This window comes from Chelonia mydas, chromosome 5, assembly GCF_015237465.2.
Source record: "Chelonia mydas isolate rCheMyd1 chromosome 5, rCheMyd1.pri.v2, whole genome shotgun sequence".
Taxonomy (NCBI): domain Eukaryota; kingdom Metazoa; phylum Chordata; order Testudines; family Cheloniidae; genus Chelonia; species Chelonia mydas.
The window spans coordinates 90,673,792-90,691,168 of NC_051245.2; the positions used below are offsets into that span (position 1 = coordinate 90,673,792).

General features: G+C 40.8%; 1 protein-coding gene across 4 annotated transcripts in view; it reads left to right on the top strand.

Moving 5' to 3' along the window:
- The window catches only part of TLE1 (TLE family member 1, transcriptional corepressor), a 97,895-nt gene that overhangs the window by 34,837 nt on the left and 45,681 nt on the right, over positions 1-17,377 (top strand). For all 4 annotated transcript variants that reach the window (XM_007065536.4, XM_007065538.4, XM_043546498.1 and 1 more), the window contains 2 exons: positions 9,255-9,459; positions 10,227-10,243. In XM_007065536.4, the coding sequence (XP_007065598.1) occupies positions 9,255-9,459; positions 10,227-10,243 (222 nt within the window). The remainder of the gene's footprint in view (positions 1-9,254; positions 9,460-10,226; positions 10,244-17,377) is intronic.

Sequence of the window (17,377 nt, forward strand, 5' to 3'; positions counted from 1 at the left end):
CACAAAAACCAAACACAGCATTACAATACACATGCACTTCCTCCCTTAGGGAAAGGATGTGAGAATGAATGCCATGTAACATATTAACTATGTCACTTAATACGCTACTGGAAGGTGCTCAGACACTATACTGATGAGGGCAGTATAAGAAGTTACATGGAATTAAATATTTCATATGCTCATATATGTTCATAGCTGTTGTCATCTGTCGCACCCCCCCCCCGCCCCCGCTTTGATTAGATGTACTTATTACTGGGGGAAAACCATCTAGATACAATATTTTTGCTCATAGTCCAGATTTCTAGGGTTGCAGTAGAGGTGGGATAGAACTTCAACTAGCACAAAAGAAGGTGGCAGAAAGACTTGTGGCTGTGGGGGAGGCAGCTTTAGTTTTTGAGGTTAAATCTGGCAATAGCAGTACTTATCTCTCCTACTCATCTTGAGTTTCACCAGGGTAGTCTGAGTTTACCACTCTGTACATAATAGGCACTAAGAATATGGTTCAAGCTTCTGCTTGGGTGGTGAGACTGTCTGCACTAGCTTTGCTCTTTGGTAGGTGCTGTGTTGATCTCTGGCTTGGGAGATAGGCCCTGGTGCAAGTAGAATTTGCAGGGCTAACTGCAGTACGACAAATCCCAATTTAAAAGTCTGCATCTACCCCATGTCCATGCTGCTGAGCATACTTCACCTTTTGAGTCTGTAACCTGGTCTCAGCCCAGTCAGGTAACCTCTGAGTGCTTGTTCATTTCTAAGTCCCTGGCTGCTAGTTTTTCCTCTCTACACCCTGACTCTAGCCTGCTGCTCAGAGCAGGGGCAGAGAAGCTACATCTGCCCATAATGAGACTAGTAGGATCTGTAATTTACGGCATTTTTAGTGGTGGGCTGGGGATCACCCTATAAGAAGAGCTGAATATGTACTACCCATAACCATTTTCAGAGCTTAGTGCAAAATGCATGTTTTTGAAAAAACATACTCACAATCCTAGGAAGTACGAGGAGTGTGTAAAGATATAGGAGTGGCACGTATACTCTATACTGTGCTGTCTTTATATAATGTGTGACTATATTCATGCACTGTGCATATGTGACAAGGTGGAGCTCTCCCAAGATGGTAGTCCCCCCTCACTTGCTCTACCTCAACTCCTTTATGCAGCATAGATAAGGAACGTATACAGCATCAGTCACCTTAATATCTAGGCACTACACATGAAAAATAAGGGACACAAGACATAGATCTTCTGGGGCTCAGCCACTTACCTAGAAACTAAATATGCTTCCGTTACAAGTGACTGAGCCCCAGAAGGTGAAAGCAGAGACTGCTTTTTCTACATCTCATGCCCTTTATTTTTTCTGTCCAGTGGCAAGATCTTAAGGTGATGGATGCTGTGTACATATCTTATATCAAATTGCATAGAGGAGCTGAGGAAGAGAAAGTGAGAAGAGACTTCTGCTGGGGAGCTCTCTACCTTGTTATGTATGCACAAGTGAGAGAGACTACTAGTTTGGGAGTGCTTCCCTTAGTACTGCAGTAATTGAGGAGGGGTGGAACTGCTGCTTCTGTCTCTGCTTGGCAGGGAGGCAGAACAAAGAACTTACTAGCTAATGGCATGGAATACCTCAATTTTTTTTCCATTGTCAGGAACTGGGAAAGAGGGGAGTGATGGAAGAAGTCAGGCTGCGGGGGGAGAGAAGGTTGAAGAGGAACGTGGGATGTGGGGCAGGAAGAGGATGACAGAAAAGCCCGAAGCTATCAGAGTGAACACCTAGTTCACAGCAAGATGGGGTGTAAACCTGCCCCTCACTAGCGTGCTGTGCACTAAGTGTTCGCTTAGAGAAGTCCTTAGAAACTTAATGTAATCACTGTGTAGAGAGGAGAATGGGCTCCTGGCAAAGATTGCTAGCCTTGGGAACCCTGGATTAAATTCCCTACTCCACTACAGGCTTCCTGTGTGACCTTGAGCAAGTCACGTTAGGACCAGATCCACAAATCTACTTGGCTGTTCCTCCACTCAACACCTAACCAATAGGTGCCCTCTGCCACAAGCTGTGTGCTCACATTCCCTAAACAGTGCATGAGGAGAGAGAAAAAGATCCTCAGAAGTCAGCTGATGGGAAGCCGCCTAAGCTAGTCAGCAGTGAAATGCTGGGGAAGGAGGGAGAGGTTTGTGTGCCTGGCTGACAGGCTGGAGATAAATGTTTCCCTGTGCTTAGGATGAGTCATGAACTCTGTCCAGCAGTTAGGTGCCTGACCCAGGTCAACTGTTTAGGTAGCCCGTATGCTAGCAGCCAAAATTATTTGCACAAAATAGACACGTTTAACAGCTTTTACAATAAGGGAGTCCCCACAATAGCTAGTAGGCCAGGGGTTAGGACACTCACTGCACATGTGGGAGACCCAGGCCTGATTTAGAGCAGGGACTTGAACCCAGGTCTCCCATATCCTGGGTGAGTGCCCTAATCCCCAGGAGGGAGATGGGAAGACACGCACACAAACATCCTACCTTGTCCCCAGGTGTCTTGTGCTGGCTGTGCTATACTGGCTCCCTTCTGCGATCAATGGCCTGCATCTGGCCTTACTTCTGCAGGGTCTGATGGTTCCTAGGCATACTCAGAGCATGCCTGCAGTACTGGGTTATTCTAAAGAGAGAGGTACTTCCTCTGCAAAGCTTCAGGGCCTCTGTAGCTTTGACTTAAGGTATTGCTCCAAATAGCTTGTGAGCTCTGGGATGGTGTCAGGGCTTAGGTGGCTTTGCAAATGGCAACGGGTGGAAACTTTGGGGACTTAGGCGCCTACAGCATTAGGTGGCAGCTCAGTGATGGCTTTGAAAATGTCAGTGTCTAAGGACCTTTGTCAGTCTTGGCCCAGGTCCTGCCTTACCTCGGCTTCCCATCTGTAAAATAGGGGTAACAGTACTTCCCTACCTCACAGGGTGTAGTGAGGATAAATACATAAGAGTGTGAGGTGCTGAGATACGACTGTGGTGGGAGCCAAATAAATACGTAAGATATAGACATAGGAACCCCAGGCTAGGTCAGTCTCTATGGGGTAAGTACAATCATATGCTAATGTGACGCACCTCTGCAGACTTAAGATGTTTGAGGTGGTAACCATAAGAGAAATATTAGTGGTTTGAATCATTAGAACCTCTGTTTAATAGATATGAATAATCTAGACTTAAAGAGCATCTTTCAAAGCAAAGGATTCTAAATCTTATTACAAACTTGGAGTCTTGCTCTGCAATCCTTAGTAATGTGGCCCACTGAAGTTACACTCTGGTAAATTTGGTGGAATGTGGCCCTTGATTTTTATATATATATATATATATATATATAAAGCATACAGAGATCCATTTTATCCTCCACAGAATTGCAATTGCCTCAGAATTTGAAACATAACCTCTGTTTTAGTAGCATACAATGTACTACACAGCAGTTGAAGAATGCAAGAACATTGGAAATGTAAAACTACAGGAGAATTTAAGTAGGCCATGGGTATTTAGACACTTAAGAAATCACACTATATAGATGTATAAAAAGAGCTTACAATCTAAATAAAGTAGATGAGTTAAAGAAAGGAAGAAGTATCACCATTTTGCAGATGGGGAACTGATGCACAGAGATTAAGCTTGCTCAGCAGATCACAGGAAACCCCTGACAGAGCTAGGAATTGGACCTAGATTTACTCGGTCGCAGTCCCATGCTTTAAACAAAACTATCTTTCTTAATGACTAGAGTTGTACTTTGACAACACCCTTACTCCAAACCAGAGGACCAGTGAAATATTGCCCCCTGATAGTATAACTGAGTTTTTTAATACTTGGTCTTTTGGGCTTTGAGGGTGAGGGGAAATTGGGACAGAAATTTTGAGGAAATAAACGCTGCCTGAATCAGCTTTCAAATGATAAACTGAATTGTTCTTTTGCCAATATTAAAAGGATTTGGGGAGGCAGGGAGAGGTGGTTGTAACAAAGCAGTTCTGGTTGAATTAGAGATTATTTTTAAATCAATACTCTGCTTAATTACCACAACACAATTGCTTGTGCATGCATCATTGCAATCCCCACCCCCCAAAACTGGACACTGCTCTTGCTCTGCAAGTAATGATAGTAATTGGTGGTAAGACAGACCTGTTACTCATCCTTCTGAGCACATTTCTTATGGTAGGTGTCTGGGTTTTAATTAAGTGCTAATGAGCATGCCTAGCAGACCTTGATACTCTACCATCTTCTTCAGTTTTATGGCTCACTATTGCTAAACTCTTAAAAAGAGACAGAGCAGGCATTAGTGTCTTTGAAGTGACAGGTGATTTTACGCATAATATAATTGTTACCATCCTCTAAAGTGGTGAATGCCTATTCTGTAAATATGTCCTCCGATTGTTGCTGTTATCCATTCTCCTGCTCCCTCTTTTCATTTTCCCCATTTGCAGACAGCACAGGTTGTCTGTTTGGAGTGGGTGCTGGGGAAGAGGACTAATATCTTAGGCTTCGTCTACACTGGCACTTTGTCGGAAAAACTTTTGTCATTCAGGGCTGTTAAAAAAAAAAAAACACATCCCGAACGATAAAAGTTTTACCGACAGAAAGCGCCGGTGTGAACAGTGCTTTGTTGGCAGAAGCGCTCTCTCCTGACGACAAACAGCAGCTGCGCTGCGTTGCTTTTAATGGCATGGCTGGAGCAGCACAGCTGTCAGTAAAAGATGCGTAGTGTAGCCATACCTTTAGTAACCAAGTTTTTCTAAAGGACACAGAACATGAGTTCTTTGGGGCTTGGATTGTCTTCATCTGTGTTTCATATAGCACTCTCAGTGCTATGCATGGCTGGAATATAAAGTAAGTTTTTTAAATTGAAGATAGATTCAAATCATACGCATTCAAGTGCAACAGCTCCAGTGGTGCAAGAGACCAAATTTAGTCCCTTATTTTATAGCAATTATCAATTTATAATCATTCTGCAGAACGTTATATAATGGAGAGTCCTTACAAATAGGTCAAGGTCTGTTCCTCTCCTAGTTGCTGACACAGCACGGACCAAGATCAGTTCTGTAAAGGATCATGTAGGATTCTTCCGCAGTTCTGCTGGAGAAAGTGTTTTCCCCATGGCTGCTGCTTTGATGTTTTGGTGAAAGAACTTCAGAGTACAGCAGGTGAAATGAGTGATTGCAGTCTTAGCCCTGGTCTACACTAGGGGGCAGAGATCAATCTAAGTTACGCAACTTCAGCTACGTGAATAACATAGTTGAAGTCTATGTACTTAGATCAACTTATCATGGTGTCTTCACCGCGGTGAGTCGACTGCTGCCGCTCCCACGTCGACTCAGTCTGCACCTCTTGTGGAGCTGGCTTACAGGAGTTGACAGGAGAGCGCTCAGGGTCGACTTATCATGTCTAGACTAGAAGCAATAAATTGATCCCCGCTGGATCGATCGCTGCCCACTGATCCAGCAGGTAGTGTAGACATACCCTAATTAAGGAAGAATACCCTACTCTTTGATTTCCCAACAAAATGCATGCCTGGCACCACTATGAATGGATGCAGGAACAGATGGCGGATACAAAACAAATTCAGTTTTAATATTGATATACTCAAATGCTTTCACCAAATCCTTACAGCTACTGAACTTAGCTAAAAGGAGAGTCGAGATATAATAGCTGCCCCATGGGGGACGGGGGGGGGGCTAGGTTTAACCCAAGCACTTCAGGTGATGTACACTAGAGAATGCAGGTATCTACAACAACAGACCTGGAATGCTCATAGCATTGCAAGTATTGCTACAGCTTTGGCTGTGCAAGTCCAATAACTTTACTAATATCAGTTCTGTCTGAACTCTTGGAGTACTGCTGTGGGCTGGAAGCTGCACCATTTCAGTCAAGTAGTGTTCCTGGTCCACAATGCTGTGCCAAGTGATAGCTCTCATCACTTAAAGGATTGGATCAGTCTGCTTGTTAAGGTTACCTAGCTAGTGGCTGTGTGTGGGCGCAAGGGCAGCTGAGAAGATACTTGGCTGGTCTTGGCTCTGCTCCCTTCCTCCTCATTTGACACCGCAACCCCAAGACAAGAAAGAAGGAAACAGCTTCTTTAAACCACAATTTTAATGTAACCTTTTCCCCCTTCCACCTCATGTGTACAAGCCCAGTCAGTCAGTAGGGGCTAGTGATCCTCAGCCATATATATGGATTGTGTGGAGATGTAGTAAGGCATAACTTTTCCCTTTCCACCACTTGTGCAAGACTGTTCTTTTTGAAACAGTAATTGGACCAAATAATAATGTGAACAGGTGCAAATATGCATCTTGTGCTAACATTAGATATGTAATATTGCATAGCTCTGAGAAATGTAACCAATGCTTTACATGTGAACACACAAAAGAAAAATATTAAGGTTGCAAAGTCAAGCACTCTGAAGTTACTATGGTAGTCTGTGCAACATTAATTTGGTGTCCTTGTTTGTGTGCATTATGATGCAATCTTTAATTACATGATCACATGCTGGTTTTTCCACAGGCCTCTTCCCTCAGAGTGTACAGAAATAATTGATCACTTAATGAGCAACTATTCAGTATTTTGTTTTCTTGTCATTGATCATGCTCCATTTAGTGCATGCTATTCCAACCCTGCTCTGCGGACAGAATTATTAAATTTACTCTTGGGCTTTTCTGTGACATTCATTGCCGTACTATTCAAGTGCATCACAAATATTAAATTTATTTTCACAACATCTTGAGGAGGCTGTTTTAGATGGGGAACTGAGACACAGAGACATTAAGGTCAAAAGTGTCTACTAAATATGGGTGCCTAATTTGAGATGCATAGGATCTGAATTTTCCTCAGCCACTTGATCTTATGGAGTAACTGATAGCACTAGTAGGTTGTCATCTTCTATGTGGCCCAGCACATTCCAGAGGGGAATGAAACACGCACTTTGTCAGTGAGATTTCACAGATGTTTGCAGACTGAGGAGTATTAGGGAGACACAGGAATTTTGGGTTCCATTCCAGGTTCTGCAGAGAAGTATCTACTATAGTGGTCACAGATATTTCTGTCAAGCCTGACTCCCTTCTGCTCCTCCAGCCTGTCTCTCCCCTCCTCTCTGTCTCCTCCTCCCAGTCTCTGTCCCCATGGCTTCTTGTCCCAGACCCAATTTGCTAGCCAGTACCAGTCTCCACACACTGAGCCCTTGAGCCCAGGCCCACTCTCCTTGACTGGTCAGTCCTAGTCTGTTCCTCTCCCAGTCCTATTTCTTTCCATCACCCAATGGCTCCTTGTCCCAATCTGTACCCTCTGCAATGTCCCCTTGCCCCACAGTCTGGTTGCTGTTTCCTCTGCACTCCAAAAGCTACTCTTTTCAGGGTAACTGAAAGCACAGAAGAGACAAGACAAGCCCTTAGAGCAGGGATACTTCACTGGCAATTTATAGCTATAGCAAAGCAAGAACTCACCCCTGCAGCACCTCCTGCTGGTTGTCTTAGGAATTAGCTCTTCCAGCCCAGAGCACCCTCTGCAGGCCAGTGTCTCACCTGCTGCTGGCCCCTGTGTCCCTCCCAGACCCCCAGTGCCCCTTTACCTTGGGGTACTGCCCCCTGGCAGTGCCCCCACACTCTGGGTCTCCCCTCCTAGGGGAACCCCCCAACCCTCTAGCCACACCTTACCTCAGTGGCTATTGCCAGTCAGCATTTAGCCCCTGCTCACTGGGGCAGACTGCAGTCTGTAAACCACTCATCAACAAGGGGGGTTTGGACCTGCTACCTTTGCCTATTCTCAGGCTATACCTCTGTAACCCCAGTACCTTTCCTGGCCTTAAGCAAGGCCTGGAGCTCCTCTAGCCTTACCCAAGCCCTGCTCCACTCCAGGTACCCTTTTCTCCCAGGTAGCCAGGTCCTTCTTGCTAGAGAGAGTGTGCCTCAGCACCTGGCTCACAGCTCTTCTATAGGGCCAGCTGTGGCCTGATTGGGGCGTGGCCCCAGCTGTGGCTGTTTTCCCAATCAACCTAGCCTTTTCTCTCAGCCCCAGCCCTCTCCAAGGGCTGGTTTTTAACCCCTTCTGAGCCGGAGCGGGGTGACTGCCCTGCTACAACAATGCTGTAACTTTCTCGCTCAGGAGGGTGAAAAAACACCTGCCTGAGCACAGCAAGTTTCAGTGTTGTAAAGCGACAGTGTAGACAGTGCACCAGCGCTGGGAGCTACGCCCCTCGTGGGGGTGGGTTTTTTAGAGTGCTTTAAATTGCCAGTGTAGACTTTAAAAGCCATGCTTTAACATTGCCAGTGTAGACTAGCCCTTAGTTCCTGTGCCCAGGGCCACAGCTGTGCATAACAGTCAGGATCAGCAATTGCAGGAAAATCGCTGCCTACCTGGAGTGGCACAGGCCCTTTACAAGTGAAATCTGTGTGGAAATTAGCTGCCAAATTCTAACAACTGCACATTTAGAAATTTTGATGGATTTACGTAGGGGCAGTAAAAGGCACATCCCTGACATGAAGGAAACCCCCTGCCAAATTTCAAATCCCTACTTCAAAACAGGAGTTCTCAATAAACTAACTGAAGGAGTTTTTTTGACTTGGGCAGAACAACTTATTTTCCCCTCATCTTGTTCTTGGAAATGGCAGAACCATTTTTTTGCAGAAACTTGACCCAAAAATTTCCGTTTGAGGCACGCCCCCAGCATGGGAGATTTCATCCTGAATGGTTAATGTTTGTAAAATTATAAGCAACTTAAAACAGAGCCTTATAATAGGAAGTGTTAGACAACCTTAAATATAGGCAGAGGTATTCACCTGATCTAGGAAGCCGCACCTGAAATTGAGAGGTCATAATCCATAAGCACCACAATGCTTGCAGGGAGTGCTGTATTTGAATACACAAACTGCCTGATGCTAGCTAGGTTTTTTAGAGTGTAGACACTGAAACATTTTAGGAACACAGGTTCTATAAAAGCTCAGTTGGACTGTTTAAGCATGAAATGATGTCTTGTATGCTGTCTTTTTGGTAGACATTTTTTCTTAAAAATGGCACCCACCATTTCATCGCTGGTGGCAGTGCTGTTGTAGACAGGGCTAATGTGTTTTTAACCACTTTGTTTAGCTTTACTCAAATCAGGAGTAGGAGACACAGTGTGGTGGGGTGGAGAGGAGAGGAAGATAGGGTAAAAATAGGATATTATTGATTATGAATAGCTAACCAACATTTTTCTTCTCTTTTCTTCCTCAACTATGTGCTTCGCATACTTCCTCCTGTGAATAACAATGCTATCCATAACAGCAGCAGCAGTTGCAGGCTCAGCATCTTTCCCATGGCCATGGACCTCCAGTGCCTCTTACACCACACCCATCAGGACTTCAGCCTCCTGGAATTCCTCCGCTTGGAAGCAGTGCTGGCCTTCTTGCCCTCTCTAGTGCTTTGGGTGGGCAGTCTCACTTGGCAATAAAAGATGACAAGAAGCATCATGATGCAGAACACCACAGAGGTGAGAGGCATGGCAAGCCTGATTAGGACGTTGTCTGATTCGCACATTGCTGCAAATTATGTGCATCTCTAAAGAAATCGAATTATATAGAATGAAAACGAGAACAAACTGTTGTAAAAAAATTTTTTTTTTAAAAGTGTGTCTGCATTTCTACCACTGAAGCAAAATTAAGCTTGGAAGTTTTCAGTATTTGAAATAGGCTATCCATTAGGTGTCTCCTGCTTTATAGATTGCAGGGCATTTTGACATCCTGGGGAATGATTAGTGTAACACCAGTGCCTGCACAATATTGTGGATAATTGTTAAACTGCATAATTGGGTAAATTTTTTCAAAGAAACTAATGTTGTTAAATGGGTGGGGAGAAGGGAAGACGGGAATGAGAATTTAAATTTTGAAGTGAATGTGTTAAATGAAAGGTTTAGATAACTGTATCTGTTACTTTAGTTTCATAGGCTTAAGTTCTAGTACACATTTAAATATTGGGCAAAATTGCACTTGACTAATTTTTGAAAAAAATAATTTATTCTGTCATGAAATAAAAACTAGGCTTTGTGTATGTTTAAACTGTAAATCTATCATGTTTACAAAATACTGTAATTTTCAGGAAATCACTGTATTAGGAATGTGCAATGACTTATATAAATAAAAGCCATTTTAAAACTGTTCGGGGCTTGTGTTCTAATTTTTCCCCCCTTTTTTTATTTCTGTTCTTGCCTCTGTGTCTGAACGGGCATGTCTGTGCATTTCTTGGTTACTACGGGAGCAGACAGAGAGCCGGGCACAGTAAGTACCAATACTTCTGTTAACATTAAAATGTTTCTGCTTCAACAGTACTTGATAAACAAAAATTACTCACACCTGTTCTTTCTCTGTAGGTGTCCTTGTTCTCCCTCCTGTGTAGTCATAGTTGTGATACGATAGACATATATGTACCCTGTTCAGATAATGCAGTACTTTTTTTAAGTTGGAAAAATTAAAAGAAACTGTTTAATTACAAAATTTCTGTGGTCATGATAAAATCATGGCAATGGCGGAGATTTGAACTTTAATCAGACTTGATTTGTTTGGCTTCTGGAGCTACTTCTTTTTTTTAAGTCATGTTTATTGCTGCTCACATTTTGAGTGGCAGTTAAGGTGTTTTTAAAAAAAAAAAATCTGCAAAAGTTTAAGTTGCAGAACAGGTGAGAAATCAAAATCCACACATTACTGCTGTTTGCAGTCTCTTGGGCATTGTAATTTCTCTAACTGAATCTCTCTACCCATACAAATGTCTTCATTACTTGATTTATGCATCAGCTGCAATTTCCCTTGAATAATTTTCTTTCAGGCATGAACTGTAATAAAAATTTCATTATAAAATAAGGATCTGGCTTAGCCCCCACCCTTCTGTTCCCCATCCCAAGAAAAGTCTGCCAAAGGGTGGTACTTTTGTTTTTTCTTCACACTTTTGTGTCTGAGTAATGATGTCAAATTCAGGTGTCAGCAGGTATTTATTTTGATTTATAAAATGAAACTATTCACTAATGCCATGGGTGAATTTGGTCCTTTATGCAGCAAAATGAGTTGTGATTATTCTTTCTTATTCTCAATTAGACAACAGTGTAAGATGCAGTTTCACTAGGAAGGGTTATTCATTGTCTGATAGCCTTAAGACACTTACCTGTTTTTGTTTATAATGCTTGTAAATGCCAGTTATTTGAATGGCAGAGCTTGGAAATATCTTAATTAAAAATGTCCTGCATGCTTTTTATATGATAAACTGATCTTTTTCTCTTGCTTCCAAGTTGGAATTAACAGTTTTTGTTCATTTCCTTGCTCAGTGCAGTGGCATCATTAAAGTCAGTACGGCTGTGGAAATGGTTAAAGGGTAGGATTCTAAAAAGTACTGAAGGGATTGAGGAGCACAAGTCCCATTATAGAACGATGGGATTTTATGTTCCTAAGTCTATTTGGTGCTCTTGAGAATCCCACCCTTAGTTAAGTATTTTCTCAGAGTCAAAAGATGGATCTAACCACACTTTTTTTTTTGGTTCTGTGTAAAATACTTTGCTAAAAATATTCTGCAAATAATTTTAAGAAAAATGTGATAATTTGAGAAATATGCAGTATGCTTAAATAGCAAATATGCAAAGGATACTTGAGATGTGTTGACTTTAAAGTTTAGGTGCCCAGAATGACAAAGCAATGTTATAGAATGCAGACTCTGTGCAACCCTTCATTATGCACAACAAAGAAAGTAGATGCAATCTAAATCTGGTCATCTGGGTAGGGCTGCCAGAAAAGCCTTTTTAGTACATTGGGTGGGTTGCAGTTTCATTTTCTTAATTATAATTCAACTTATACAGTTAACTAAAACAGTTCCACCACAGTCACAACTTGCCACCATATGTCAAATCCATGTTACTCTGCTGTGGGTGTGAGGTAACTAGTATAAGTGCATTCTGGGGTGTCACTTAAGATCATGCAAGCAATGTGGGACTTCAGGGCCCTGAAGAATGAACAGTAAATGTAAAGAAAATTACATGCTGATTGTCCTTCTTGCTGTTTGGATATGCCACCTAAAATTGGATGTCTGCCACTCTTTAGATCCCAGTTCAGCAAAACAGTTAAATGGGTTTACACGTTTTGCTGAATAGAGATGACCTTAAGCATGTGACTTAACACACACAAAATGCGTTGCTATTTTGGGGTATCTGTTTCATGGCAAACAGAAGTTTGCTTTTTTATTTTTTTTAAAGATATTTAGAATCCATGGAACATTATCCAAATTCAGATTTAACATTTGTGGCTAACATTTATTTGACAGTGAGTTTTGGTTGGTTTGAATTTTCTTTCTCAGTCACATCTTTAATGTCACTTTGAAATGGTTTTTATATTTAAACACCTTTTAAGGCTAATATTTAAGTGGTCATAGTTACATAAGTCATATTCACATGACTATAAATCTTATCATAGTGTTTCCTAAGCTAGTACTATATTCTTATCATGCAGATTACTATTTAAATCATTCATCTTAGTGACCTACATATTTATTTCAGTGAGGCTTTGCATATTAAATGCATATGGTGATGCTGCCAAAACTGCTGACAGAAATATGCTCTGATCACTCAAGACACTAGAAACCATGTTGTTAATCTAAAGTAGCTGCAATATTGCTTTGCAGTACTTCACTATAACTTCCAGTGAAGTTAACTGGTGTGAGCTTCCAGTGAAATCAATGGGTGTTGATTATTCGAAGTTGCAAGGTAAAAGTATTCAAATACAAAGCAAGCTTTTAATGCTCATCTGTGAGGTATTAATGTAACTTAATGGATTAAAGCTGTTCAGGGTTTTTTTCGTGAGGCTCTTTTTGAGGGGAAAAAAAAAAAAAAAGTGCACCCAGACTAATACATGCAGTCAGAGTTTATAACTATGGTTTGAAACAGATACATGAGATAGTGAAAGCTGGGAGTAAAATACTCCACATGTGGAGGTGCATTAAACAAATTTATTATAATTCTGGATGATTATGTGTGGGCAATGCCTATAGAAGTTGCTACTGTACATACTCTCACTGCATCTGGGTGGCTGGACTACAAAATCTTTTTTTTCTCCCTTACCTTGTCACTCTTCTTACCCTAAAAATCCAGAAATTGGTATAAGTGAAATTTGTCTGCAAGATTTTATTTTTCAAAAAGTTATTTTGTGCACAATTTCTGATGAGGATAATAACTTTAAAATTCAAACTGGCCAGTTTTGAAGGCAGAGGTGTGCACTTATAACCTCAGCCAAGTTTCCACTGATATGATCTCAGCTGTCCAGAATTGAGACACCTTAACAGAGTTTGGTGTGGGAATGCAGACATTTTAACTATTGCGATCCTTTTGGGCTATGGCTAATGAAGATGACCAGTCAGTTATGCTAACTAAGTTCTGTAACTGAAGTTTAATAAGAGTTTTAGGAGACTCCGATGCAAGCAAGCTTTGTCCAAATTTTTCTCTAAAGGGTACAATAGCAACATCCATCAGACTCATCTCATGTATTCATTTATCACTTGTGCTGTCACTGTTCTAGCAGTCTATTCGGACAACATAGAAATGCAAATGTTTTCAAGTACTGTATTGTATCAACAGTAATTCATAGATAGTGGAGTTTTAATCTTTTTTATGCACTTGCGATTCATATTGTCTGAAGACAAGAATTCCGACAGTATGTTTTTAGAAGATTTATAAAGTACCTTTAGGTTTGAAAGTAGTTAATTTTTGCTTTGATTACCATTTGTGAAAACAGCAATATTTATAAAGCAGTCACGTTCTTTGTACAGTGAATAGAAAACTCTTTCTCGCTCCCCCACCCACCCACAAAGAACTCAAACAAACAACACCCAAAGACAAACATCCTAAAATATTTCTTTGGGTGCTTCTCTTTCTTGGGGAAGGTGATTGTGGTGGACATAATGTTTTAAGTAAACTATTTAAAATGAAATTTTGAATAAATAATATTTTGAAAAGCTTAGTATGCATTTATATATTAAAGAACCAATACTTTAATATCTTCACCAAGAAGATAGTACCTTTCCTAGAGCTTGTAAGAGGGAAGCTACCATGCTTCCTTTAACCATATGTTATCCCTCTCATTTTTAAGGGCCATGTCAAGTTAAAACATAAGGCCCAATCCTGTGTCCAAATGCATGCACAATACCAATTAACTCTAACCAGAGTTACCTGCATGCAAGGGCTGTGGAATACTGTGTTGCAGTCTAGTGTGAAACTAGAAGCCACAAGTGCTGATGGCTGGCAACAAAAGTTACAAAACAAAAGAGGAGAGCAATGGGCAGTGGAGCATAAATATTTATGGATAATTCCTGACCCCCATTTTGACAGGCATTAGCTAGAAAATATTGAATTCAACAGAAGCCTTATTTTATCCGTTGTTAACCTCTTCTGATTATTAAAGCACAGAGGAAAGCAATTTAGAATTTCTCACTGTGCTCATATAATCATGTGACAATACCAGTTTTTATGTTGGTGGTTGCTGCCATTATTAGTTTAAGTTCCAGTTGTAATTAAACTTTTTCAAATACACTTCAGTTTTTATGTACGAAGCCTTCCTCATTCTGTGCAGGTCATTACCAGTCTACAGTAGTGGTTTCTCTAGCTTATGATAGGTTCTGACAATTGTGATATTGTATATGTAAATTAAAAATAATTATTAAATTAGTGTGCACACTCATTTCAGTTAACCTTTCCTCCCCCCAAAAATCCAACAATGTACTCTTCAGTCTGTTTCTCGGTGTTTGAAACTTCTGCCCCTGTTTTCAGGCAACTTGGCCTGCTGAGCAGGTAAATAACTGGCAGCTTTTTAATAGTATCTGAGGTGCTGCTCTATCCTGTAAAAATATAAAATATTTATAATTTCAAGTAGAGGAAGAAAACAGGGATGCGGGGTGTGGGGGGGATAAAAAGAAGAGAAATGAGGGAAGATGGCAAAAGAGCAATAAGACTTCATATTTAAAACAAAATCAACTTATTTTAACATTAATTTTCTACAACTTATTTTTCTGGAAGAAAGTTCTAATAACTCTACCCAACCCCCACCACCCTGAGAACACTGGTAGAGTTGTTACTAACTGCAAGTTGTTAGGACTTGAGTCAAATAAATCTTTACTCTTGGGCAGATATTTTAAAAATTTACACCCTATAGGATCTGTGAAATGGTCTTCCCTCCTATTCAACTCATGCTGTTTATTCTTGTTTACTAGTGGGGCATGAATAGTCATCTTTCTCTTGATAGTGAGCACCAGAGCTTACATTGGCCCTCTGTTATTTTGGTTGTAGATGTTAGATTTGCTCCTGCTTTTCTTTCTGACAAAGGATAAATGTTTGTTTTCCTGATATATAGGGATGTTGGCAGATAATGCTGGTGTGCAGTGCAGGAGATCAGGTCTAATGTGTTAGCTAAATGTACATAGCCGCCTTTTTGTTTGTTTTTTTTTTTGTCTGCTGACAGTGCAGACAAGTGTGAGTTCAATCTCTTATAATGGTTGAGGTCAGTCATTGCAGTTGGTTAGACGTACAGCAGAATCTGTAAAATGACCAAGCACAGTGGAAAAAATCCAGCTCTAGAGAATGTCTTAATGGGTCCCAGGTATAGTTAAAGCATGCACACAGATGTCATGGGAACTCTGCTACCTAATTGTTATGTTCAATGTAAAGCTAATTGTCAATGTGGTGTGTGCTAGCAAATTAACTTCCCTATGCCATGGTATAACCAAGGATAAATGAGGTGTTTTGGGCTCCCAGTCTGTACTGCTGACACAAATACTTTTCTTGTGGTTTGGAAAGAGTTCCTGAGGGGAATCAGAATGGCAGCTAAGGAAATCCATTTGAATAATGTGCATTATATTCACATTAGGGAACCTGCCTTCTCTTTCTGCATCCATGAGCGGGTTTTCCTTTTCACATTTGTTGCCGATGGTTTCAGTGTTCGAATTTTGTTGGCAGCAAAGTCGCTTTGAGATCCAAGATTGCCTTTATGCTGTCTGGTAACAGTGACAGGAAGTAATGTCACATTAAGCTTTTTTTTTTTCTTTCTTTTTTTCAAGAGTTACTGAAGGAGGGAATCTATGCAAATAAATAATAATGTTGAGCCATTGGAGAAAAATAAAATGTTAGTTATAAAATTGATTTCATCATTTATGCCAATCTGGGTACATTGTATGTAGACTGTGCATTCTTAATCCCTGATAAATTGGGTTCTTAGCACGAAAGGAAGGATTATCCTCAATTAAGTGTCTAGTCTACTGAAATTAAGACACAACAAAAATTGGTGTCATGCTGTTTTTCTTCTTAGTGAGTCAACCAGATTTTTTTTGACACACAATCAAATCAGTTAACAGTGTAGATTTCAATCCAAAATGAAAAGTCTGTACTATTATCTATAAAATCTCTATAATTCCTATAGGGAAAATAGTAATTCTAACATTTCAAAATCAGTCATTTGTAGAATAGTAAGGCTACCTTTTTTATTTCATTTGTTGTATTTAAATTAGCCATAAAAGAAGAAGAGAACTGATTAGATATCTCTAGAGATATCAGCCTCATGAAGGTGTTGTGAAGCTCCTGCTCTTTCATGCTATCAGTCCTATATTATACCATTTAGGGCACTGATTATGTGGGAAATATAGACAGTACTTGACCTGACATGATGGGAGAATCTTCTCAGTTTGCTGTTCTAATTGGTAACTGTTCTCTGAACCCTCAAGTCACTTCTGCTGGCAGGAGGCATGCTGAGCCCTGGGTAAAAAAGTTTGATATTGTCATCTGTGTCCTAGTTTTTTGTTTACTGTCATTTGTGTCGCTTCAGTATTTCATAAAGCGCTAGTAACATGAGTGGAAAATGGAGACCCTTTCATACCACCTGATGAAATTCCATACAACTGATACTCAGAACTAAAGAAGGAGCAGTTTGCAGTAACAAGTGTACATACATAAAAAACATACTTTCATCAATCGTGGTGGACATTTTGAAGCTTGCTCTTAACTCTTTAAATATTTTAATGTACTGTTTTCATTTTTTGCCCAGACTTATCATTGAATTTACCGAGTCTAAATCCCTTTGTTGTCGACTGTGATTTTATACAACCCAGAACAGTGTTGGCATAATCTGGGAATGAACACCCAAACCATCCAAGATCTCAAATTCCAGGATGTTGGACATGTCGTCATGTAGGAATGTGAGCAGGATCAATTAACATCATAGGCCTCAGCGCTTGTCAGGGAAAAAAGATTGCCAATAAGTTCAGTCTCTCAGCTCCTTGCTACCCATTATCCATCCCCAGTGTGACACTCCAGGGTAGTGAAACTGTACTGGGGGTAGGTCTAACATGCCTTGCCCCTCCCCATTCTCTCTCTCTCTCTCACACTCTCACACTCACAC